The sequence below is a fragment of the Strix aluco genome, chromosome 5, assembly GCF_031877795.1.
Source record: "Strix aluco isolate bStrAlu1 chromosome 5, bStrAlu1.hap1, whole genome shotgun sequence".
Lineage (NCBI taxonomy): Eukaryota > Metazoa > Chordata > Aves > Strigiformes > Strigidae > Strix > Strix aluco.
The window spans coordinates 37,303,337-37,330,210 of NC_133935.1; the positions used below are offsets into that span (position 1 = coordinate 37,303,337).

The 26,874-nt window shown below is 40.3% G+C and overlaps 2 protein-coding genes across 6 annotated transcripts in view; both read left to right on the top strand.

Annotated features, from left to right (window-relative positions):
* FGD6 (FYVE, RhoGEF and PH domain containing 6) overlaps window positions 1-4,008 on the top strand; it is a 74,240-nt gene extending 70,232 nt beyond the window's left edge. The window contains exon 21 of the mRNA XM_074827036.1: window positions 839-4,008. Within this exon, the coding sequence (XP_074683137.1) occupies window positions 839-875 (37 nt within the window). The 3' untranslated portion in view covers window positions 876-4,008. The remainder of the gene's footprint in view (window positions 1-838) is intronic.
* Window positions 4,009-6,746: 2,738 nt separating this feature from the next.
* The window catches only part of NR2C1 (nuclear receptor subfamily 2 group C member 1), a 55,691-nt gene continuing 35,563 nt past the window's right edge, over window positions 6,747-26,874 (top strand). Inside the window, exons 1-2 of one of the 5 annotated variants that reach the window (XM_074827044.1) lie at window positions 6,747-6,959; window positions 25,612-25,687. In XM_074827044.1, coding sequence (XP_074683145.1) covers window positions 25,634-25,687 — 54 coding nt within the window. In that variant the 5' untranslated portion in view covers window positions 6,747-6,959; window positions 25,612-25,633. The remainder of the gene's footprint in view (window positions 6,960-25,611; window positions 25,688-26,874) is intronic. The other 4 variants (XM_074827037.1, XM_074827042.1, XM_074827040.1 and 1 more) reach the window with 4 other exon arrangements.

Here is a 26,874-nt window from a genome sequence, read left to right on the forward strand (position 1 = left end):
GTCAGTGTAGCATCGGAGCACTTCAGAAACATTAATTTTTGTCGCATCCTTGAGAAGGTGAGGATGTTTATCACCCTCATAATCAAGTAGGAACAGAAACCATAGCTATAGGGAGTAAAATTATCTGAATATGAACTTTGAATTTCCATTTTGAGACACGTTGGATCAGCTCTCTGGGACTTCCACCCCCTTTACATATACTTGTATTTTCATGGATAGAATCTGCCAAGGTATCTGTTAATATGTGATTTGGTAGAGCACGTATTTGTGTGTGTGAATACAGGGAAGTTCTCTCATCATGCGAAGGCACCATTGCTCCACCCCAGCCCACGTGCCCTGTGGCTTTCTCCCTCAACCCCATTAGTCCTTCACTAATACCCTTGTACCAGCTCCTAAAGCAGAGGCCATGGGTTATGTAGGTGGCTACCTCAGTTATAGTGGTGTCCTGATTCATCCCAGATCATGTTTGCAATGAAATAAGAGGAGTATTGGGTTTCTTTAAAAGGTATGCAATCATGTTAAAGTTGGCAGAACCTTGGCATATCCTACTTTTTGAGCATTTGATTCCCCAGCTTCACTTGTTCTTTGTGCATGTAACTTCAGTATGGAAGAGGTATGGAAACAAGTTTCTATCATCTGGCCTTATACTGGTAATCTAACATGTCTCTAGCAAGCTTTGTATGTTTGGACTCATTGGATAGATTTCTGGCATTTGCACTAACAGACCAATTGGTAATGGAAGTATGATGTTATTTCTTGCGTGAATCTGTAGCTAGTTACAGCAGTGTGATTTATGCTTTTATCAGCAACTTCCTAACAGTGTTTAATTTTCTAATAGGTGGATAGAGGCTTTTCAAGAAGGCACCATATTATAGCAGCGTCAGCATCATGTCTGCAAGTGTAAAGGAACATGTCCAAGGATGGTGGTAAAACAGAATACAGCAGCTGTTCAAAGAAACGGAATCCTGCCGTCTCAACCTACACAAAATTGTATATTTGTCAGGATTAGGAGTTGTTGCATTTTTAGTGTAAGGTAATATTTTTTTAAAGAATTGTGTGTATTTCTGTGTTGATACAAAATGTGTTATTTATTAAATTCCAATGTTTACTTTAATGGTCAGAATTATTTGTGAGGTCTGCAGTGAGGTCCAAAGTTCCCATGTCTTCAGAATGGCAGGTGGTTGGTCAACATATTCCTAAAGTTTGTGCTTTTTCTAAAAAAATAAAACCACAACACAAATCTATTGCAATTGTACAGTTCCTCATGATTTGTGTATAGTTCTTGAGTTGCTGATGCTCACTTTGCAATTTAGCAAAATCAAATCAGGAGTTTCAAAGGTTTTGGATCTTTGTTGGCTATGTAAAATCCTTTATGAGAGGTTGTATAATATTGCTGCTCCTTTCCTTGAATGGCAGTTGAAATCTTGCATGCCAGTATATTTAAAGTGTACAAGGAATTCTGTATCACAGAAGCAACTGCAAAGTACGGTTCAATTATTAAAAAAGAGAAAAAGGAAAGTGTTTTAAAATGGACTTTGCAATTACAGAGATAAGGCATTAAAGCTGTTACAGTACTACAGATGCCAAAGAGACTAAATTGAGTTATCTTTGAACAACTGCAGGATATATTTCCTTTTACGTTTCCAGTAGTAATTTAAAGCAGAGTAAAAAATACATTTTTGATAAACAGGGAAGAGATGAAATATCTTATTTGTTTCAAAACTTTGTGTTAAATGAGTTCTGTACACAGTATGAAACACTGTATAAACTATTGTTCAAAGAACATTAAACAAATATATGCACACACACACCCCCCACCCCCCAAATTTTAAACTATTGTATATTTAAATACTAGGTTTAAACTGGAATTGCCATACAAAGAAAACCCAGCTTTTCTCAGTGCAGATGACATTGAAATGTATGCCATTCTTTGAAATACCTTTTGTTTACACTGATTTTTGTTTGACACTTTAAAACGCAATTAAGTTTTAGGTGTTTGGGGTTTTTTTCTTTAAGAAAATTGTCAGTATACCTCATTAGGAAATACTTACTGATGAATTTGGTGCATTTATTCTATTTAACTTTTGAAAATTTTTTAACACTGTAATAGCATAAATGGAACTAGAACTATGAAAGATACATGAAAGAAAGCCATTTTTATGTCAAATGCAATGCGTATGTAGCCAGTTAATTTTACTGTATGAAACACTTCTCAGTAGTCCTCTGAATCAAGCTAGTTGTGGTAACAGAATTAAGAACAATTCACTTCTAATTAATAGTTTGAATCCATGTTAATAGCTATTCTGTGGCCTCACAAAGGAAAGAGAATAGATGGTAGAATAGTTAGTAGTCATCACAGAAAGGCCAAGAATGAAAATGCAGACCAAAATTCTCTTACTCCCTCGTATACCTCAAGATCAGGTCTAAGATACTCACATAGCTCTGAAGAAACTTGATTTTCCAGAGCTTCTGTTAAGTTAGTAGTGGGCTTGGAAGCCTAATGCTTAATATTAAGTATGCAAGTAATTTCCTTGACTTCAGGCATTTCAGTAGAGTACCTTTCTGAATCAGGGACTTAAGGCTGTAGATCTGGCTTCCCTCATAAACACTAAAGATTTGACCAGATAGTGTTTGAAATTCAGTGGGAGTCTGATCAAAGCCTTTATTCTCTTTTATTTTAATACAAACGTGATCAATGAATGTTTTTCTCTTGTTATATATAAAGGGCTTTTACTTCATTTTCAAAACCAGCTGGTGACTGAAGCCACGTAAGCTATTAGCATGTCTCTTCAGGTTGATTTCTGACATGGTTTTTACTGTATCCAAAACAAACTGATACCGATGTAACATAGATGTGATGTGGCTCTTCCAGTTGGTATTATCAAACGGAAGCACTGCTTAATATTTTTATAGGAACTGCACACCAACCAAGATGGAAAGCCATGAACTGGCAAATGAATCAGAAATTTGGCTAGGAGCACACTAATTTAATTTCAGTTTATGGTTTGATATTGATCTCCCTGCTGCAAAACAGAGCAATAAAAGTCAAAACACATACTGAATAAGGTGCCCAAGGTCTGCCTTGTGTGGTGTCAAACTACCTCTCAAGGATTTGGTGCAGAGTGAGAAAATAGTTTAATATGTACTGTAAAAATCAGAAGACGACTTCCAGAATCAGGTGATCAATCAAAAAATCTTTCTGTGACAGACATAGATTGGAATGGAACCTTAAAAACAATAGTACCCATATTGCAGTCTAATTCTGTGTGAAATAAATTGTCTTTGTAAACATGTTTGAATATTTCTTTTCCTCTTTCACCAGCACTAGTGTTTTGTGTCATATGAAGAATCCACAACATAGGCATTTTCATAACATTTTCAGATGGCTGCTTTTCAAACTTACCCTATTTCTCCAGCTCACCTCCCATTTTGATTCATTACCATCAAAATAAATATTCACTTCTTGATTTGACTAAACACTAAAACAAGACCAGAAGTTTTTAAACACCTGGCTACCTCTTCTTATAAGAATCTATAGTTAATAATTAATTTAAGATTGGTTAGTAGAGTATGAGACAAACATTAGCATTGAATATTAGTTCTAGCATCTTTATTCTTAGATAAATGAAAGGTTCTAGGATTCTGAATTCTCTTTAACTTAAAGCTATTTTTTGTCCCCAAAGGACTTAAAACAAATGGATAGCTGAGCAGCTATGGAACACATTTTACTAAATATTTTGTGTGTGTGGAAACTTGATTATTCGATTATGTATATTACATCACAACATAAAGAGATGTTTGGAAAGACTCATTCAATGCATTTGTTTGCCGTAACTGCTGTCCCCTGTATTTACCTTCCAAATAGGCTTTTATTTGGAGCAGTCCTAAATTGTACTGTCTAAATGAAAGAATAGAATCTTTATTTTGTAAATTAAAACAGTTTAAAGTTGTTGTAAATATTCCTGTGGATATGTATCATTTTTGTATAAATAAATTCACATTAGTTGAGTCTGCCTGGGTTTTCGGGTTTTTATCTATTATGTAATTCGTGTATTCATTGATTTTTCAAATGGCAGAATTTGCTGTCACTATTCTGCACATCAATCTTGCTTTAAAATTCCTACTGTTTTGCCCTTATAAACAGAAAACAGCCTGCTAAGGTAGGCTGTGTGCACAGGCTATCATTGCTGCTGGATCTGACCACCTGAAACATTTAAATGAATTACCTTGCTCGTGTCAGCCAACACACTACACGCTCTCACTACCAAAACTGCTGTCTTTACTACAAAAATTATTTCCATCTTCCTGCCCTTCTGTCTTTCCTTAGTTGCCTCATGCTGTCTAGTTCTTCACTTTCTGTTCCTTCTTCCCTAGCCCCCCAGACTAAAAGCCTATGCCTTCATGAGCCCGTGTTTTGTTTTCTATAAAGCCCTTCTGCAACTGGGTGTGTCTTGCAGACAAAACATCACAATCCAATCCTGAGCAGTCCCACCTGTAGGACACCAAGCAGTGGGGTTTCATTTCCTGAAGCCACCTCCCAGCCCTGGGGAATGACGGCCCTTCTGAGCTTCATCAGCCCAGGAATGAACGAGGCTCCCTACACCGCCATGGTATAATGCACAGTGATGTACAGGTCTGTGAGCAGAAGCTGTAGTGGCAGCAAGAGCTGACTGGGATACATTAGCCCAAAGAGAAAGGACTTTGTTGATGCAATATTCTTGAACGTTTACCAGTGGAGATAAGGCTGTTCTGGAATATAGGATGCAGGATGAGAGAGCTGTTCTCTTGGTCTCCTGGTGAATAGACATCCCCATGGCAAAGAAAGCATCCTAAGAAACCATCATTCTAAAGAATTAAGGGAGTTATGTCTGTGTGAAGGTCAAATGAAGGGTGTTACATTAATAAACCCTTTTCCAAAATCCAGCTCTACTGGATTTATTAAAGTATGCCTGAATCACACAGTTTCTGTTGGCATAAGTATTTTAGCAGGGCCTGTAAGGGAGAGATTTTTCTGTCAGGTTAGTTATGCTGCCTCCCTGTGCTTCTCTGACAAATGTTTGATAACTTGCAGTAACAGCATGAAGGGTTTTGCTTCTTTGCATGTTTTTGATAGGGATGTGTCTGTTGTAATCCTGGCCGACACAGCTACATAGACACGCCTTTGTAATACAGATCAAGTGTGAATTGGGTCACTTGCTAAGAAAAAGAATCAAAACATGTTTTAGTGGTTAAAGTGACATTTCTGCTCTATTGAGGATATCACAATACTTGTCTGAAATAAGCTTTGGTGCAAATTCCTTGGTATTTGTTAAATTAAACTGCAATAAGCTTCATTTAGAAAGTGGATATGCAGCTCAGGCTAGTTTGGGAAGTGACATGTACTGTAAATTGAGAGTGCTATAACATTTGACACTTTCAGGAAATACTTAACAAGTTAATTGCTCCAATTTAAAAATTCTTCATAAAGTTCATTTGCATTTGGCTTTTGGGAATGTGCTTGATCAGAAAGAAAATGCGATGCTTGCAAGTACTGACTGAACTAGTGATCTTGAGCTGGGGTAGCTAGATCAAGTGCAGCTGTGGGACTTGGTGGGAAGAAAAGCAGTAAAGGAATTGGCAAGATAAGAGCGTGAATTATTAATGTTAACACATAAATGGCTTGTATTCTTTGGGGTTTTTTCATATCTCAGCTTATCAAATGTTGATGCTTATTTCATCTGATTCAGTAGAAATTGCATAAAATGATTTAAAAGAATTTCAGGTAATGAAATTGTGCATATGGCCCTGGTGGTCTAAATGATCTTGGAAGTTCCTGCTGATCAACAGCCACAGCTACACAATCTTTGTAGAACAGATGGAAGAGGAGGAGGGGAAAGGGGCATATTTAAAGTATAAAACTCGTACTTAAAATTAAGGTCACTAAAATAATTAGCATAAACTAACTAATTAGCTAACACAACTTTGGTCCAAACGAATGCCGAGACACAGCCAGAACAGCAGTAAGTGGTTCCTTTGGCACTTGTTCCAGGCCCTACTCCAGCAGGACGTGCACACAGCAGCAGCGAGGCTCCCCGCGGCTTTTCCAAACCCTGTTCAGAGCAGCGTTGACACTTAACGAAGTAATTTGCGGCTGCCACGCCGGCGGAGAAAGCCGGCTCTTTCAAGCACCGCTGGTTGAACTGCTACAGTAACTGCGAGGGTAGTCACGGCGTGATGAAGCGGTTTAAGTCTTCATCGTGTTGCCTGTTTCAAGCCGAACCTGCAAGTCTCATCTACGTCTTTGCCTCAGCGGGAAGACCCCACCAGGCTCCCCAGAGCCAGAAGCGCACGCTTCGCGCCTGTGATGTTGGGAGCTGACTCGTTCCTGTTTCCTTGCAGAGGACAGCAGTGCGCGTTTGCAGACTCGAGTTCTCTCGACGGGCACGACGGCGCCCGCAGGGCTGTCAGACCGGCCTGGGCCAGAGCCGCCGTCCCCCGCCTACGAGGGAGCTTCGCCTCAGGCGCCCCCTCCCGAGGCGCGCTTCGCCCAGGGCCCGGGCCGCAGCACCTCAGCGCTCGGGGCTTCCCACGGCAGCACCCTCCGCCCCGCCGGCGCGGACAAAGGGCCGCCCGCACGGCGCTGCCACCACCCCGCCCCGCCGCGCCCCCGGGCGCCGTTAGCGGCCGCCGGAAGGGCGGGGGAGGCGAAGGCGGGCCCGGGAGGCGAGGCGGGTGCGACAGCGGCGCCCCAGGCCCCGCGCGGACCCCGCCCCGGCTGGCCCCCCGCCCTCCCCGCGCGGCGGCCGGGCGCGAGCGCAGGCGCAGATGCAGCCGGCGGGGAGGGGAGGGGAGGGGCGGGGCGGCGCCGAGCGGAGCCGAGCGGAGCCGAGCCGAGGGGGCGGGGTCGCGAACTCTGACCCCCGGGAGCCGGAGCCGCCGCCGAGAAATAAACCTGCCGGAGAGGCCGCCGGGCCCGCCAGGTGAGCGACCCCCGGCCGCGGCACGCGGCCTGGCGGCGGCGGCGGCCGCGCACTAACGGTGCGGGCCCGCGCGGCTGCCGGCCCGCCTTCTCCGCGCCGCGGGGCGCCGCCCGTCCCGTCGCGTCCCGCCTCAGGCCTCGGCGCGTCCCGCGGGCGGCCCCGCGCCCCCCGACCTTTCACCTACAGGAACCGCTTGCGCCTCCCGCCGCCCCGCATCCGGGCGGCGCCGGCTGCCGCTTCCCGCCGGTGCGGCGGGCTCCGGTCTCTCCTGCTGGGGAGAGGGAGCCGCGGCGCGGCGGGCGATGCCACCCTCATGCTGGGCTCCGGCTCCCCGCCCCCCCTTGGCCCGGCCCCGCGCAGCCATTTTGTGCGGGGCGCCGCTCAGCGGCCCCGCTAGCCGTGGCGGAGGGCGAGCCCGGGCGCTGGCTCGCCGCCCCTTCCCCCTTCCCGCGTTGTCTCGCCACAGCCCCGCGAAGCCTCCCGGGGAGAGGCGAGGGCAGCCTGCCGGCGGGTCGGGGCAGAACGGGCCCGGGGCGCTGGGCTGAAGCCTGGCCGCCACGCGTCTCCATCCCCCCTCCCTCCCCGCGGCTGCTGTGCGCGGCCTTAGCCCTGGCGGAGGGGTGGCCGTGCTCCCCCCCGGCCCCCCAGCCACTTTGTGCTTGCTGAGTCCCACCACTCCACTGGCTCGCTCTTCTCAGATTATCTGTGGCGCTGTCTGGGTTTATTTGGGTTAAGGTAGTACGTCCTGTGTAACACCCGGTATTATTTTTGTTGGGGCAGGTGACCCTGTCGCTGTTCCTTATTTTGTCTCGTTGGGTGGGGTTTTTCTTCTAAGCTTTGGGATTTGTGGGTTCTTTTCTCAGTGCTGCAATATACTGTCTAAAGTGTAAAACGCACAGCCCTGTACTATAGGAGGAACTTACATTTGCACGTTGTGGAGGGAAGAGAGGAGATAGCATGTGTTTTGTGAATAAACTTGTGCAACAGGGAGAAAAAAAGTATTTTGATACAGGTTTTACTGCAAGATGAGTGTGTGGACATGATTCTTGAAAAACTGAGTCGGGCATTCTTCATATGTGAAATCTCGCATCTGAAGCTACTGATACCATTATCAGCAAGGTGGGCTTGGGAAAGCGGTGTAGTAGGAAGAGCTGCATCCACGCCTATCATAGAAAAATAAGATGGCAAAAAATTGAAATAGTTTTCTGTAGAACAGCTTTGTGGTTTTGGAATAGGCATTGTATAAATAATAATATAAGTATCATGGGGGAGGCAAAACACTACTGTGCTGGATGAGGCAGTGTTCATCTGGTGACCCTTCTACACTTTGTAATTTTGGATGGCTTTTTCTGTAACAGCATTTGTACCTGAAAATAACTGTATAAATACTTTTCCCACCCTGTTAGTCCATAGTAGCCAGTTGTGACATGAGATGTTCAACAGTATTTAGCCCACAGCTTACTCCTTGCTCTACAACTTTCCTCAGGGACACTTGAGGGAAGTCTTAAAGTCTGTGTAATGTTTGACTGTGTCTGTACCTCTTTCTCCAGAGACATTGCAGACCCTCTCTTATGACAGGACTGAGTATTTCCATGTGATGGTGGTCAGCTGTATGTGTGCACGTGCATGGTAATGTAAGGAGCATAACTGACACCACTGGGTGGGGTGTACAGTCCTCAGCTGCTGCAGTTCATGCAGACTGCTCTAGCTGCATGATTGGGCATGACTTGCTATGTCTGTAGGATTCTGCAGGATCAAGATGCTTATTACAGAAAAGAGATTGCAGTACATAATTAACTAGCTTTAACTTTTTCTCTCAATTCTTACTAATACTTCTGGGGGTTTTTGCTGGTTGCATTTTCTTGTGAAATGTTGTCGTGAAGGGAACAAATTTGGTGATAGTTCTGATGTCTTTTTAAGAATAACCGTGGCCCTGGCTAGATTGTGGGGTAGGAGGGGAGATTGGGTTTTGTTTTGTTGGTGTTGGTTTTTTTTTTTTTCCCAAGCCTACCTTGATTTTTCTGGTCAAGTTTCTTAGCCTCTGACAATAAAGACCTTAGCAATGTGTGTAACTGAAGCAGACCTTGCTTTGGGGGAAAAGGGGTTGGACCAGATGACCTCCATCCAGAAGTACCTTTCAACATGAATTATTTCATGATTGTATTCTGTTGTTAAAGTGTGGGGGAGGGGGGGGCACGGGAAACAGAACAAAAACCCACTGATACTGTAGCATGCAGTTAAATAGTTCACATGCAAAATATAACTACAGAATGCTTAAAGCTAATGTGCTAGTCCAGTGAAAACTGGCTTTCATCTATAATGTGAATTCTAAATACTTACACTGGTAAGATTAGTTTGCTTGTTTGTTATGCTGATACTTAGTTTTTGTTTCGATTTATTGTGTGCTCATTGTATTATTCAATTAAAGTTTGTGCAGCCAGTGAAATTGCTGGAGTTTCCTTACAGTTTGTGAAGGAAAGCAATGTCCCAGAAGAAAGTAACCTGTGTATAATGTCTGGTTAAAAAAATCCCTGAAAAAAACCCAGCACCTCTTGCTTAAAGTAGGGAGCTTAACTGTGTATAAGGAACAGAGCAGTGTCAAGTTTTTAACTTGTACATGTTTGTTCTGCTGGCGGACAAAGTGTGGATCTCAGCTGGCAGAGGGTATGTGTGCCTTTCCTGCTTCAGTAGCCATTCTGGCTTAAGCAGTTTTAATAGTAAGCTTTGCTAACCTGAGTTATTTTGGTTGATACAGGTCAGGGAGCTCTCGTGAGTATCTGCTTTCCCAGACCTGTGGAGGTATTAGCATGCACTGTGAGGAAGCAGTGAGCAGCTGGGGTGGGTGCGGGGGCTGCAGGCTCTGGCTGGCACAGCTGTCCGCATATGCTTTTTTGTCACACACAGGCTGCAGCATGCAACCCAGCAGTGACCATTGGGGAAAACGAAACAATACCTAAGTTACTTTCTGGTAAACTTTCCTCATTTTTTCCTCAGTGGTGTTTCAAGCTGCTCTTAGGACTTTAAACTTGTGCCTGTACACTACTGGCATTAGGTAAGCTGCTGCAAAACAGAATTTCATCAGTGTGAGGATGATGAATAAAACTGCAAAGGTACAATTAATCAAATTCTTACTCTTGTGTATGCAGACCTGTCCATATTCTTACCCTTCAGTCAGCAGCTTTTGATTCCAGAGATTACTGTGTTAGATAGTACTGCCAAACTCTTAAAGCAACAAAGGATTTATCTTCTGAAGAATCAAACTCTTAATTTCCAGTTCTCTGAGACTGGAAGGTTGCTTGTGCTTTCTGAGTGAGTCCCGTGTATCTTACGGTGCAGTGCTGCAGATTTTGTAAGGAAGTACTTTCCTTCCTGATCATGGTCTAAGAACTGCCTTTCTGTATCAATATTTAGATTATTTTTTTTTTGTTTGGCCAGGCCTTCTTTCAAAGGCTGTTCAAATTTGTTTAACTTAAATTATTTTTGTTCAACTTGATAGTAGGACAGTCTGGAGTAAGCTAAGTATTTGACTGTAGGAAGTTAAACCAGAAACTTAAAAAACATAAACCACCAAAAAACTAAAGCCAAACCCTCTGCTGTTGTCGTACTAGCTGAAATTAATGGTTATTTCATTCCAAATAAGTTGAGGTTGCTGTTTATAGCTTAGCAGTAAATTTGTGGTGTGAAAACTGCCCCATTTATTTTGGCAATATGTTTCCTTTGAAGTATTAACAGGACAGTGTGTCAACGTGACTAACATTTTCACTCTTGACTGATTGATCTGAGTATTTCTTCCAGAGTGCTCTACATACATGTTTACAGGAATTAAAAACCAGAAAACTACATACCAACTAACCAAATCTAATCCTGTGGAGTGGATAAAGCAAAAAAAAAAAAAGGGGAAGAGGCAAGTGATGATATTTATAAAGGTTATATTTTTATCTGAAACAACGTCAACACTGATTTACTGGAAGGATGTGTGTGAAACTCTGTGGTTTTTTTCTGAAGGAAGTTTCTGTGGATATGAGCTTGTGCAAGTTGTAAGGGGAGAGTTAGTAGTAGAACAGACTTGCAAGTCCTTTCCATAGTGTACTTTCATGTATCAGCTACCTCTTTCGTGGCTGTAGTTCAGTGAATACTCCAAGCAGTCATCTCACACCATACCTATATAAGCAGTTTGGTGTTATACATAAGCTGGTGTAACAGTATGGGCTTTTTCCAAAAGAAGTGGTCTTATTTCTGCTTCTACCTCATTTCCTTGTGTGACATATAGCAATTGTTATTCAGAAGATGAGCTTACCTTACAGCTATGCAACCACAAGGTCAAATGCAGAGGGAGACAAAGCTGTCAGCCAGGAGCTACCTGAGGCTACCTCTTCGTGAAATGCTGTAATTATACCATAGTGGATATAATGCCTCCTCAGTGTGTTTGGAAAGAAGGGTTTGCACTCACTATGCTGTGTTAGCAGAATCTTTGCATGCCAGGTAGGAGAATGGACCTGGCTGAACCTAATCCAGTGAAGGGGTCGGATGAACTTCCTGGTCTGGTTCATTGTGCAGATTCAGCTCTGGTGCAGGGAACCAGTTTGGGGTTTTTTTCTGTACCAATGCAGGATTTTGCAGGCTTCAGGTGGAGATGCAGGCTGTGGCTGACATTATGCAGGGCAGCTTGACCTGATTAAATGGCTGTCTCCTTACCTAGCTCTGGCATGCAGCCAGTGCCCGTGTGAGTGGACTCAGCTTGCAGGCAGACCCCTTGTCTTTCCTCCTCCTTCCTCTCCCCCGGTTGTTTGTGGGGCTGGTGAGCTGAATCAGCTCTGCAGCTGTTCAGGCAGGTTCTAGAGATGGCAGGATAAAAGCAACAGGAGCCCACGGCTAAAAGTGAGACTGTCCCTTTGGTGGCCCAAACTATGAGAATGACTTGACAGACTCCTGAAAATTTATCCTAGCAATTCTGTTTTCTCAGTTCTCCCACTGTAGCAGTCACTTACATGAAAAAGCAGTGAGAGCAATCATTCTAAATTAACTGTACAGGCATGCCTGCAAATGCATCTCTTTCTCTGTTGCTGTGTGCTTTTTAATTACTCCCTTATGCTTTTACAAGCATCTCATCTACCTTTGCTTGCCTGCAGGTTTAGCTGCTTCCTGTTGTTATCCGTCTCTTACATATGTACTCTCTAAGTCTTGATGTCATGCACATTTAATAAACCATATCTAACTGGGTTTCAGGAGTCACTAAATATTCCTCAGTTCACTAATAAAGAGAATGTTACTCCTTTAAGTCTGCCAACTGTTCTGCCATCTTGAGCAATATGGGTTATAGAACGATAATCCAAGAATAGCTCATTTAGCTTGCTGTGTTCATTGAGTTTTTCTTGTATGTTGAGCAAAGTAGGGTCATTTGTTTCACAAATGTGTTTGGATTCCTTGGCTTAACTTGTTATCTATAAAGCATTGCAGAATACTGTTCTTAAGTATAAAGCAATCTTAGTGCTTAAAACAAGTAACAGAATCCCCTAACTCTGGCACTTTTAATCATAGAGGGATTGTTAAGTGCTTTCTATTTTATGTGTAGGTATTATTTAATAAGTTTGGCACATGTTAGGTTGAATTCTTAATTAGTACATGATGAGTTTGAGAATTGAAGTAAGGACTAGTTTCCATTTTAAGGTACAGAGCAGTTGTAAACCCAGTGTGATGACCTGTTCTAAAATAGCATATCCTTAGTTCATTCTCTGAGATCTGTTGAATTATTTACTACTGAAGCAGTATGACCATAGAGAGAGATAAAGACAGTTTCTTATAAGAGGGAATACTTTTCCACTTAGCTTTTCATTTGTCGAGGTTTGATCCCAGAGGGCAACTGAGTGCCATGCAGCCCTTCACTCACCCCTTCCCCCCTCAGCACTGGGAAGGAGAAAAAAAGAATCAAAAGGCTCAGAAATGGTGATAAGGACAGGGAGGGGTGGCTCACCCATTAAGGTCACAGGCAAAAGACACGCTCATTAGGGGAAGAAAAAGGACTTCAGTTCAAAACACTAAGGACAACACCACTTATCAGATAGAATGGGACAGTGAGAAGTGTTACTATATCTTAAAAACTCCCCCCACCCCTCCCCTCTTCCTGGGCTCAGCTTTTTTCCCCCAGTATCTGTACCTCCTTCCGCCAGCGGCACAGGGGCAGGGGATGGTGGGGTGCAGTCAGTTCGCTGCTTCTTCCTGCAAGGTGTGTGGAGGAAGCACTCCTCTGCATTCTTCCCCCTGCTCCACGTGGCATCCCTCTCATGGGAGACAGTGCTCCACTAACTTTCTCCCTCATGAGTCCTCCCCATGGAATGCATTCTTCTCAAGATGCTATGGCATGGGTCACCTCCACATGTTGCAGTCCTCCCAGTGCCGAACTACAACAGTGGGGGGCTGCTTCTTCCCACAGAGTCCCAGGGGTCTTCCATAGGCTGCAGGCGAATCTCTGCTCCTCTGGTGACCTCCATGGGTGGCAGGAGGGTGGCCCTGCCATCTCACCATGGAATACAGGGGGGCTCTCTGCTCTGGCGCACCTCTCCCCTTCCTCCTCCTTCCTTCCCCTGACTTCGGTGTTCACATAGGTGTTCTAACTCCTCCTCACAAGTCCCTCCAACCCCCTCCCAGGTTCCCCTTCTTAAATATGTTATCACAGAGGCACAGCCACCGTCACTGATTGGCCCTTGGCCAGAGCCGGGTCTGACTTGGAGCTGGGGGAGCATTCAAGAAGCTTCTACAAGGGGCCCCCACTGTAGCCTCCTCCCCTGCTACCAGAAACCCCACCACACAAAGCCAGCGTAACATTATATTAATCTTTTGAGCTTTCCTAAAAAGTCATGTTGATCTTCCTTTATTTGTCCTTACTGTGATAGAACTAAAGTTCACAGTAACTTCTGCAGTCATAACTAGTTACCATGCTCATACCTCAAAAGTATCTAGAAAGTTCTTATGTAAGTTTAAATGTGCATCTGATCTTCTACGAGGGGATTTAATCTAGGGGAGACCCCTGTATTAACACACATTACATACATCTACATAATCATTACCAGAATCTTTGCGCATTCCATACCTATACAGAGTCAAACTGGTTTGACAGTGCCATCAGGGTAAGTTTTTTACAAGCATTGTTTTTGCCGCAGTAAAACTACACTGGCCAGGTTTATGACTTTTTTTTAAAAAAATAGTAAACTGAAGACCTCTGGGGTGGACAGAATTTTCATGTTGTATCTTTATACCAATGCAGTTTGTTCTTACTGATTTAAAGGGTGTTAAATCAGAATTAAGGTACTTGATAGTGGGGTGGCTATACCAGCAGTGCAATATAATAGAACAAGAGATGTTACCATTTATATCAACGGAGAGTCCAAATATAAAGAAATATTCATGCTACTGCTCTTAAAGTCCTTGGTCTGTATTGGTATAATATTTTGAAATACTATTAGTAGGAACTTCCTACTAGGACAATTAAAGTTGTGTAACTTTTGTCCCTGGAGAAGAGTGTGAGTTAAATATTGATGTCTTCTGGGTATAACTGTACTAGTGGAGAGGTTAGTGCTTCTGATTACCAGCCCTCAAATCTGCTGGCTGTTCTCGTGAGAATGTTTCCTAACCCATTTCAGTTGAAGTAAGTCAAAAACTATTTAAAAAGTAAGGCTTTCCTAAGTTAGTTTGACTAAAACGTTGGGGAAAACTCTGGCACATAAAAACTGAGAAAAAAGTAGAGAAGAGTGGTTAAAGTAGTGCAAGCTAATGAAAGTTTTCCACTGAGGCAGTGACTCATGGAGTGTTTATCTAAAGTAACAATGGAAAACCGTTAGCAATGGTGCCGGGTTCAACACCAAGTTTGGGCTAATGCTGATGATAGTGATGTATTTAAAAGTAATTCTGACTCCTCCTGCCAAGAAAGCTCATGAACTCATTTACTAGGGGCATAAACTAACAATATTTATATAGGATTTACATACAGAAAGAGATTCTAGTTGCATTTGAGTCTGAAGGTTGAAGAAAGATGCAATAAATGCACTGTAAGTAATACAGAGTAAGTCTAATGCCCATCTTTTGTCAAAACACCTGCTTTTAGATGCTGCTTCTAATAGGGTTGGCGATTGTGGTTTTGAAAAGAAGAGATGGATATATAATTCTGTCTCTGTGAGTTTCTTTTTCAAAGGTTTTTGAAAGAGCTTAATTTTTTTGTTTAATTACATGGGAAGTAATACTGTCAGGCACTCAAGGAATAGCTGAGAACAAATGCAGTGATTACACTTGTAAAGCAGGTCTGATCAGTATAAATACAGATGCTAATATTTGTGTTAGTCTGTACCTAGAGCAACAGAAGAGGAACCTTACTGTGTTGGGTATCTTTCAAGAAAGGATTTTCCCTGGCCCCAGCAGTTTACCACTAATGAGAAAAATACACAAACGGATCATCACAGACTAAGGAAACAAAAGTAGAGTATATTGGACGGTTGGAGAGGTAGTGATCTAATCATGTTGACAGTCTAAATGTTGTCAGTTTTGACATTGTGAGCAGCACATCTCCTTTAAGACAAATTGAAGGAAGGTTACATATTTCTTTTGTAGAGTTCTAGAAAGAGTGTTTGCAATCTTAATGGCAGATCTGCAAAAAATTGTAGAAGAAAGAGCTTAAGCAGTGAACAGTATCATTAGCTAAATGGTCATGGGACAAAGCATTTCTTATCGCTTCATTTTTCAGAACCTTCATGGTAAAAGTAAAGGCAAAGATCTTAGGTCTGATGTGTAAAAGGAAAACCAATAATTGCTGTAAGCAACTATAGACTCACTTGTTGATACAGTGAGTGAAGAAAATTTTTGCAAGGGTATTCAGAGTGAAACATAAATGAAGTAAAGTTTAATTGAGCAGTGTTTGCTGCAACTTAGTGCTTGGTTGGCAGGAGCCTCTTGGAGTAATAACTAGTAATACAGTTACAAAGAAGATCCTAAAAGTATGTACAGTTTTTTCATGTTGTGTTCTCTGGTCTCTTTTAGAATTCCAGCTCTTATCCTTTCATTATTTTAGGTAACCCTAGAAAGGAAATATAAATGTGATTAGCAGTCTTTAACTAGCATCTGGATAAAGTTTGATTTGTGATGATTTGTCTCATTCTCTTTAAAAAGAGTACAAAGCATTCTCAAGCAAGAAACCATCAATTATTTGACTCAATCTACTTCTTTTCTATCCTAGCAATAAAAACCATTTTTCATATGTTGCCTGATGTCTACTTTGAATGTGTGCAGCATGGTTTGGTCAAGCGTGGGAAAAATAAGCATTTCTGAAATCAGGAAGATTCACATTAGATGAGAACACCTTGAAGATTACTTCCAGTTATTGAAGATCAAAACTCAGACTGTGGCAATAGTTACTTTAAATCTTTCTCTTTACTGGGAAATGAAGGTTTCTTCTAAAGTGTTTAAGGACTATTTCCCGATTGCAGATAGCTCAGAGTTTAGAATATATTCATTTCACATGAAACAATTCAGCCTTTGAGAATGCTGGCTGGAGTAACTCAGGAAAAGAAGCTTTAAAAACATGAAAAATACGCTAAATTTGAAGGTTTACATTATAGAAGAAAGAACAGCTAAAACATTTTTTTCACTTAATTCTTTGCAGGGATCTCTAAAGAGTGATTAAGCATACCAGATGTGAAGCTTAACATAAATACCTTAGGTAGGCCAAAGGGTTTTTCTACATCTGTCCCAAAGTTAGCTTAGAATTTGTTGATAGCCAGTTCTCCTTGACCTGTCTCGCCCCTCCGTCTCCAGCGTCAAGATGCACAGCCTAACAGGTAGGTACTGCTCAAAGAGGGAGCCTTGCTGCTTCGCACAACTGGAAGTGGAGCTTGTCTCACTCCACAGTGAGCTGCAGCAGGCAGCTGGACAGACTGAAAATAATGGGTATAGTTTCACAGTGCAGTTGACCTGAATTATCAGCTCCCCAACTACAGCAATAGAAAGGGAGGTCTGCCTTTTCCTTAATCTTCCTTCTTTTTCCTCCCTCCCTTGACTTCTTAACATGTTCTCCCTTTTGTCTGCAATGGACTGAATCTGACTGCAAAGTTAGTTAGTTCAGTGTGCTTACCTAGCAGATGTTTCATGCATTTCTACTGGATTAGTTTTCTGTCTTTTTAGTGAGTTGAATTGTCCTAGTGTGTGGTCAACACCACCACAGCTTGGTCAGGGTGAGCAGGATCTTCTCCCCAAGGACGAGCTGTAATTCTGTTCAAACTGCCTTAGAAACTGTGGCCTGACTCCACAAATAAGAAAGAGGTTTCTGCCAGTTCAGTTCCTTGAACTCACTCCTCACAGCATTATGTGTATACTGATGCCAGAACAAGAAGAGATGAAATGATAAAGCAAAAATGGGGAATGGGATAGGAATGCCTGTTTCAGCTATCCATTTCAGCAGTTGAGCTCTGTCATGAAATGATGTCCGGAAGTTTATCATGTCAACATTGAGGTTGGTGAGTTTTTTGACCAGTATACATGCTCTTCAGAGCAAAGTCATGTGGCTTATTGGAGGTGATTTAAGTTAAGGCATTTCAGTACAGAGTACCATTGTTACAAATACTGGATTTGTCAATTAGTTTGATGTTTAGGGTTCACAAAGTTAAAGCAAGCAACAACACACAAAAGAACCTACTACTGAATGTTTATGCAGCTTGAAATTGCAAGTGTCAAAATGTGAAATACCATGTAATTGATCTGTAAATTCTTGTCAATAATACTCTTTAATTTTACATTATGAAAAAAGAGAGAAAACGTAAGGGAATAATTCTGTAAATTGTATCACTTTTTCAGTGTATGTAATTAGAAGTCACACTGGTTACAAAGGATGTGTTTGCACTGCATGAATTTGTGCAGCAGCATGAGCCATAGCCTCACTTATGCCATGTCAGGTAAATGAGGGAGGAACCTGATCTTCATTAGCCTTTGTTTTAGGATGTAGTTGAACATGACATTTGCAAGCGTCAGAGACACTAATCATTCACAGTCTTTTCTTAAAGTCCACAGAAACTCCAGCTCCTCATGTTACTGTAAATTCGGTCTCAAAAGAACCCCCTAAGACTTAGGTTAAAGTTCTAGAAGGCAGGCATTCTTTATTGCAGCGCTGGATGCACGGGGGGTCATTCCACCGAACCTGCATGTCAAAAGACAAAAGCACAGTTATTATATACAATAAAAGAAATTAATATTCATGTAATTCCTGAAAAGTACACACCTATTTCCAGAGGATCTAATGCACATGTTAATACATTGCACAAGTGTACTAAAATTTGAGGGTCTCTGAGGGACTTCCATGGGGGTTTTCGGTGGTCTGTGGTGGTCCCTAGTGATTGTAGAAGAGGTATCTTAGTGTCCTTTCCATGAGCTCTGAGGTTTTTTTCGTATGTGGCCTCTTCTTGGCTCATTGCTCTGTCTGTAAAGTTTCTCAGCTTTCTTATCTTTGACTACCACAGGTGTCTTTTGGTTTCTCTGCCCTCCCCAGGACGTACCCATCACAGTTGCAAAAATTATGTCCTTGGATGCATTCTTGTGGGAGGCACCTTACAACAATTAGCACCAACTGCTTGCAGGCATCAGCTAGCAGGCATCACTCGGGCCAAAATTTTACACTCTTCAAGAGCTTTCTTACATAATCAAGGACCTCAGTGCAACTCCTGACAGCACTCTTAGCTCTCATCCCACTTATAATATACAGGTGCCCGAGGTGTTGAGCCAGTTGCTGAGCAGTACTCTTTACTGCATGACATTCTGACACAAGTGGTAAAGACAAACTTCAGAATATTGCACTACTCTGGTGATTCAGCAACCAGTTCAGAAGTAGCTCATCCACATGTACACTTCAAGGGAAGCGATGAGACAGGGAATTAATTCAGTAGGGTGTTCCAAGCTATGCTGCTTCTGCTTATAAGCACTGTTAAAGTCTGACCAGTGTTTCAGACTGCTTGCCTGCTTCTGAGAATTTGAATCAGTACTTTACTCACTAGCAAGAGCCGCAGTGGGACTGACTGCTAAGGAGTATTAATTTGGCAGTTGTTTCTTTGTACACAAAGGTATTTCACCTGCTGAAGTGAAGCCAACATAAGATCCTATCTTCATAATCAGTATAACTTTACAGATCAGGCCTGATGTATATCGGTCCTAAGAAGTGATTTAAAAAATTTTATTTACAGGTTTGTTTTACTACAGAAGTTTAAAAATGCGACGTTCCAACAGTGTAAACGCACCGCTACATTATCTGCCTATAATAGAACTGTTTCTAACTCAACTCTGAGCTTTTAAACTTAACAGAGTCAAAGCAATTAAAATTTCATGGCTTCTACATAAATGGGTTTATCAGTATTTATAACACCAGAACTCCAGACACCTCTGTAGTCTATCCTCAAAAACATGTAATCACAAGATTAATACCCTCAAAAACAATTTGCAGTGAAATAAATAAGGCTTTACCAGAAGTTTGGTGCTTCATGCCAAAAAACTCAACTATATATATTTTTTAAATTTATTTAGTGATGGATTTGAATGACAAAACTTCAATGCAAAAATGTGAAGAACTAATACCCTCTTCATTTAGTTCAAGTGACAGGTTTTCTAAAAAGAATCCAGTAGGATGATTAATGTCACATCAAAACAGGCCTCAAATTTCCAAGTTCTAACGTGTGCATGGAAATGCAGAAAAACTGAGTACAGTCTTCCAATGCATCAATTACTGTTGTAAACACTACTTTAAAAAATTGCTTTCGTAGCTCTTTTGTAATGTAGCAGTTGTCAGTTGGTACTGATATGAATTATATCTAGGAAGGAATCTAGTTATTGTGTTAGTCGAAAGATATTTCTTTTTTAGAATTGTAAAGGTATATTAACAATTTCTGTTACTGCAATTATCCTACTTGAGTCCCAGAAATTGAATTTTATATATATACACATATATATGCACACACTTTATGCTATTGCAATACTTTCATTGTAACATTTTTCTAGGCAATGGATTGTTGCATATAGGTTATAATAGCTGCATGTCAGAGGTGGTTTGCTTAATATTTATATTGATTACCAATATGGTTTTCAGGGTATCTTCTAAGTTATCAAGAGCTAGTGTATACTGTTTCTCTACCAGCTTCTCTCCAGAAATTTTCCATTGCTACTAGTAATACAGTTGTAGCAAGAACACCACTGACAGTGCTGATGTTTTTATCTAAGTGGTAGCCCGAGCTAAGGAAACAACATGTTAATAGGCATTCAAACTATTAGAAAATTCTTTCAGTTTTATACGGCAACTATTGTGGTCTGACTGTAGTAGTTGCAGATTCTTACTCAAATGAGTATATTCCTTTTCCATTGTATGCACGTCCCATATGCTCATGCTCAGATGATTTGTCCAGCTTTGACAGTTGTTTCTGCATCTGTGGCCTGAGTTTCCTTGTGCTTATTCCAGGCAGCTTGAAGAGATAGGATAGCCTCAACCAATTCTCCAGATTCCTCTTCATCATCAGATTTCAGTCTTGTTTCTGTGCTTGTAGTACTCTGTTCACACAAGTCTAGTTCAAATGAGTCAGATGACTCTTTTAGATAAAGCTTCAAAAGTTCACTTCTACTGGTTTATGTCTCTCTCAGAGTTAGTTTCCTGATGTCTGGAGCATCATAGTTGAATACATGTGTAGTCCCTCATTGCTTTACTGAAAGGTAAAACACGTTAGTTTAAATCTCTTTCAGTTTTTAAGCTAACTTGTTTTACTACAACATCTTAGCTGTGAGGGCAGTCATGTCTGGTTTAGGAGAACTAACTATCAGGTGCAAAGTAATTCCTTAAAGCACACATGTCTTGATTTGGAAGGTCTGTCTTTTTGTTTCCTACCAAGACAACACTGCAGAAGCATGCCTCTGAGCTGTGGGATGATCTAACTAGCAGCACAGAATGGTTGGGTGAGCAATTGAAAAGCTTTTGCTTTGGTTTGAGGTTTCTGTGTCTCAACAGGTTTGGGATATATGGAATTCATACTTGAAGCTCATAGCTGGTGAATTCATTACTATGATCAAGAATTTATGGAGTTTCAAGATGTGTTTCCCTCTTTTTCAATTTTTATTGTTAACTACTTGTAGATAAAAGAGAATAATTTTTCTAAGATGCACTGTCAGGCTACAGTGAAGCATTTTTAAAAGCTGTCCTTGTGGTAGAGGCCCTCAATGACAGAAGCTTGAATGTTTGTTACACTTCTTTGAGGGATTTTTTTTCTGGGAGTGGTGCCATTTATAAGTCATTCTCTAAAGATTATAGCTATTAAGAAAAACCTTCTTGAAGGTGCTTTGAATGGAGAGGTGACATTCTTCAAGTCCAGAAGTAGCTGGGTTTCAAAGCTCTTGTGAACACAGATTTCTCTTTATTGGTTCTGAGAATCACATTTCAAAGAAAATCTTTTTGACCAGTAGAATTCTTCTGACAGGTGAAGGGTAGGAGCATCACTTGTTTAGGGAATATTAATCCAGTCAGGCTTTCACAGTCCATTGTAATTTCATTAGTTTTTTGTTTCCAATCATCACCTTTAAAGAAGTTTGATTATAAACAATTTGTCAAAAGATTTGCTTACCACTGTTCTTTTGGTTTTCTTTAATTTTGCTTATTTTGAGGGCATTTATACTGTATCGCAACAGATGAATACATCTTGGAGGTTGTGGTTGATTAACTCTATTCTGTTCCAAATTCCTTCCTACTTTTTTCTCATCTGTAATTTAGGATTCCTGCAAAAATAATAGCAAAAATAATACATCATCAAGACAGGGAATCTCTTTTAGAGAACCTTTTCCACTGCTCTTAAGAGTAAAACAGGGTATACTTACATTCCTCCTAACAGCAAGAATAAAGGATGCCTATGGCCAATTCTGGATTTGAGGGACCTGAGTATTTTCAGTATTTTACTAGCTCTGTTTTATAACACTGAATTAATAATCCTCTGAATTAATAATGTAAAAATACCTGTTCTCCTCATAGCCATTCATTGTGCTCACAAGAGAGAGATGTTACAGACAGGTGTTAGCACCATTATAGAATTCTGCCATAACCTGTACAAACTCTCTCCATGCTATTGGTGAGGATTTGGCAGTATGGCAAAGAACACAAAATCCAACATACCAAAGATGAAATGCTATTTAGTTCTGTGTTGGGACTTGAAAAGGTCAATATCTGTTAACTGGAGGACTAAAATCTGCTAAGAGGTTGAAATGTCTATACTGAAGAGTATTTCTACTAGAGAATATGAGGGTTAGCTCTAAATAAGCTCATATGTGTGAAACATGACTGCACTTCTTTCCCTGCATTGTTTTTAAAAGTAGCTTTGACTATTAAGGTTCTCATAATTAGAAAAGAACACCCTCCCTAGAAATAAGGGGTGAGGAAAGAAGATAGATTTCTGTCAATCTCCTGATTGCACAGTACTTTAGTTTATGGACCAAAATTCTCTGCTAGGCCACTTCACCATCATAAGTGTTGCCTGTTTTGTCCTGTGGCTTTTTTTCATCCTCTGTTTATTGTTTCTTCACCAGATTCATCTGTAAAATCCAATAATAAGTGTGTCTAATCTGCAAGGCTCATCTTGCAACAATTTATAGAGCTGTGGGAAAGTATGGGAGACTTCAGATGGCTTAAGGTGATGTAAATTTCTACTGCTGTGGAAAGGTGTGATTTACAGTTCCACTCCATCACTGGTACAGCAGCAGCATTTGCATGGTAATATAGCAAGTGCAAGTCATTCCTTGGGCTGAGAACTAACACTAACACGGACAAAAATAAAGCTTTGCTGCAAGCTGTGAAGTCACAGAGGTACCAGTGCTGGCAGCAGGGAGAGATGTTGGAAACTCAGGCCAAGAGATAGACTCGGGCTAGCCCTTTTTGGTGACAGAATTGTTTTGAATAAGGTAGTAATGAGTCTGCAACGTAAAAAGAAAATACCTTTCTTTGTTGTTAAGACTGTGGACAAAGTACTCATGGAAGCTTGGAGAAATCAGATCCCTACATCTTTCATTTATGAGTTTGTGGCAAAAATACGAATGTGTTAATGTTATTTAATGCTAGTTTAATGTTAATTTCATGAAATTGTATGATAGAGAACATTAAAGAAAATCTTTAATTATGATTTTGCAGTGCCACAGGTGTGATAGGTAAGAAGCTTTTTTTTATTCTTCATGTCTGAGTCAATTTCTGTAAAAGTTGTTTTCCAGATTTTGCCTTCTGTGCAAGTTCAGTATTTGACTGCAAGCTTTTACTAGATGAACAATAAATTAAGCTTTTCTTTTCACTGCGCTGTATTGTTCATTTTCATGTGCTGCTGAGTTGGTGCAACACAGCTATAGCAGTAATAATTAGTATTCAGTATTCTTGTTGGAACATGCTCATTCTGCAGGCTGAAACGCTGAGAGTTTTAGAAAAGCATAAAATAAAGTAGCCGTAGGCTCTGTTGGTAAATATGACAAAAATTGAGAAGGTCATAGCCATACTTTGTTATGGGAAGGATTATAGGTCTTGCTTTTCTGATGGATAGTATTGATGTAGTCTAGTTTCTTTGGGGAAAATAATGTAGAAAATTAGGAATTTTTTGTAATTGGAAGCAACTCTTGCTGTTCCTGTAGCTAAATAGTGTAGTTTTTAGTTGTACAATATTCCACGTGGGAAGGGACATCAAGAGGTTCTCTAGTCCAAAACCTCACTCAAAGCAGGATCAACTCTGAGATCAGACTAGAATTTCAGCATTTTACTTAGTTTACTCTTAATTTTTTGCAAATTACCATGCTATGCACAATATTTCTGGTATGTCAAATTGTCATGAAGCACTAAGATCTTCCTCTGAAATAGCTCTTTGCAGAAAGTACATCTCTCTTACCCAAAAGTGTCTGTCTTACTAAATAGTTTGCTAATTTGCTTTTAAGATGTTAAGGTTTTCTTTGTGGCTTTTTTTTTTGCCTTTTTTTTTTTACTTTTTTTTTTACTGAAGTACTAATTTCTGGTACTGTGTGTATAAACAATGCAGTATTTTGTTGCTAGTAAGTATTTTATTTAAAAGAAGAAAACATCTGATAGAATACATTGGCTGACTTGAAAGTGCTCTTTGATTGTGCTGCAGCTCACTGCATGCAGAAGTGGGTTAATAGATTGCTCCTGCAAGGGTGCTGACGTTTATTGGATCTTCTAAGGAGATAATGCTTTTCAACATAAGCTTCAGTCTCATATGTTTTATGCATATGCCTGTCATCTTTTGGCTTAATTTAACTAACAATGCAGCATGCTGGTGGGTGATTTAGAATGGTCTACAGTGCCCAAATATTTCTGTAGTCTTCCCTTCCACACATCGATCAGGGTTTAGCATACTGCTCTGCATACTTCCAAGGCCTGGAGTTCTTGCCCTAGTCAAAAAAGAGCTCTCTTTGCAATTATAAGAGCAGAATGAGCTTCAAAATGAGTTAACATTTTTATTTGTGTAGTTGCTTGGGAAAGTTGAGAGAGAACTGGGGTAGGAAATAGTTTGTAGGAGTTCTAGCAAAGTTAGAGTGAAAACCAACTAGCTGTATATACTGCTTTTCTACATATGTAACTACTTTCATTAGTATTCTAACTTTTTGTATGCTTACACAGCACCATTTCTGCTTATTAAATAAATAAATAAATAAATCTTCTATACTGTGTAAAAAATCCTTTACACTGACACCATTTATTTTTATGTTAATACAGGAATATCAGTATTGGTATTAAACATCTTTTATAACTTTGTCTGCAGTGAGGAGACTGTATAACCTGAGTAGATTGTATATTTGAAACAAAGCAAATTTAGTACATAGGCAGATCCTTTAGTGTAAGAGTACTCTCTTTTTTCATATAAGAGGTATGCAATACAGTTTTTTTAAATACAGCTTTTGTCAGGAAAATTAAGTGTATATGGTGCTTCATAGTTTGTATATGTTCCTTTTAAATACTGCCTGGTGAATATTTGTAAATCAATACCCAGACAAACAAGGCATACCTCTGAATACTTTATACTGTATATTTATATTCATGTAGTGGTGTCTGTTAAATCCTACCAAATTCTTCTTATGCAGATTTGGACTTCTTATGCTGTAACTACAGCATTGATAACAAAACAGCACCTTTTTTTAGACATGTTATTTTCTGCTTCCCAAGTAGTTTCTCCTATTAATTACAAAATTGACCTTCAAGCACTCCTATTAATACTAAAAATCAGTATGAGTCAGAAGTTGGATTTCCCCCCCTTGATTTGCATTAACAAAACTGGCTCTGTTCCAGTTTTTAAGATGTAAATTATGTCCCTGCTGATGTCATGGTCAGTTATACACTTCTTTTCTCACAGGAAGTTTATTATTTTGTTGCTCTTTGGGAAGTCAGTGGAGGAAAAATAGAAGGTCTCTATGTGTGTTATTTGAGTAAAAAGATACAGAATTTTACAAATAGAAAATAAATTCTTACCTTTATAGTATAATCAAACTTTAAATTCTGCAGGGGTGATACCTTCAGACAACTATGAACATACTTTACTTATGTAAACTCTGTTTTCCCCAAGATATTTTTACTTTTGAGGCTATAGATATTAAGCATCTTCTTTCCTTTCTTTGACAGGAAATTCTGGTGATTAAAGATCATGGCAACCATAGAGGAACTGGCCCATCAAATTATTGAACAGCAAGTGGGAGAGGTATATAAATTTTGAGTCCTATTTAAGAGACATTGAATAATAGAATGTCCAGACTGATATGTAAAAACCAAAATCATAAGAGAAAATAATTTTTAGTACACCCAAAGATTCTGGAGACTCTCCTCTCCCATGGAAGAAGAGTAGAAGAACTTATTATGTCTGTTTTAAAGTTATGCTGCAGTCTTTTTTGTCAAAGTTTGCCCCACAGAAATGAAGCTAAGGAAAATCTAGCAGTGTTTCCAGTAAGTGACTAGCTGTGCAGCTCTGCTTTTTGGACCTGTAGTGGTCTTCAGAGAGCCATCTGGTTGTGTAATTGCTTTGCTAACTTTCAGTTACAAAATTTACAATTGAGAGTTGTCAGTATATAGCTTTTACTTTCCAATTAAGCAATTGCTTCAGTTGTCATTTTTGTTTTAGCTAGTAAAGGTTTGCCATGCTCTGCACTGTAAAATATTTGTTGGTGTTTGGTGTAAGTCAAAAGGAGGACTGAACTCTTGTTTCTGCTAACTTCTGGTTCTCATTTTCTGTAACCTGTATGCAGAATCTATGTACAGCAGCCAGAGAACTTCCATAGTTTGGGAGTGTGGATAGGAATATACAAACTTATCTAGAACGTTTAATCATAGCATAGTCTATTTAAAATTAGCACTGCTTTAAATTAGATAAAAGCAGTAACTTATCTTAAATAAATAGTATTTTTTAGCTTGCAATGTCCAATCTTGTTATCTTGTCTAGATATAGACTTACTTTTCAAGTAATTTTAGTTCCTCTCAGTCTAGATTTCAGACAGAAAGGCTGGAGGTGGTGGGGTGGGATGCTTAATTTTATTCTGTATAAATTCTTACAGCTTTTATTGTAACATCTGAGTGTTGCTAATGCTATCTCAAAGGACATGAGTGATGTATGTGATATATGGTGTTTTATTCCTCTCACTTGTCCTCTTTATTGGTGAGAATGGTGTGTGTAGTGTAGCTTTGTTTTGGTAGTATAATTCCTTGTGGAGGTCTAAATAGGGCTGTATTTCCTGTTTATTTTTTTTTTTTTTAAAGTACAGGCTAGTCAAATCTAGCTGAAGCATACATTCCACTTGGAAAAGAGGATGGTGTGATGATGGTGTTTAGCCTCCGTGAGGGGTCGTTTCTCAATTTAATAATGTGATTCCATGGACACTGAGCTGACTTAGTATG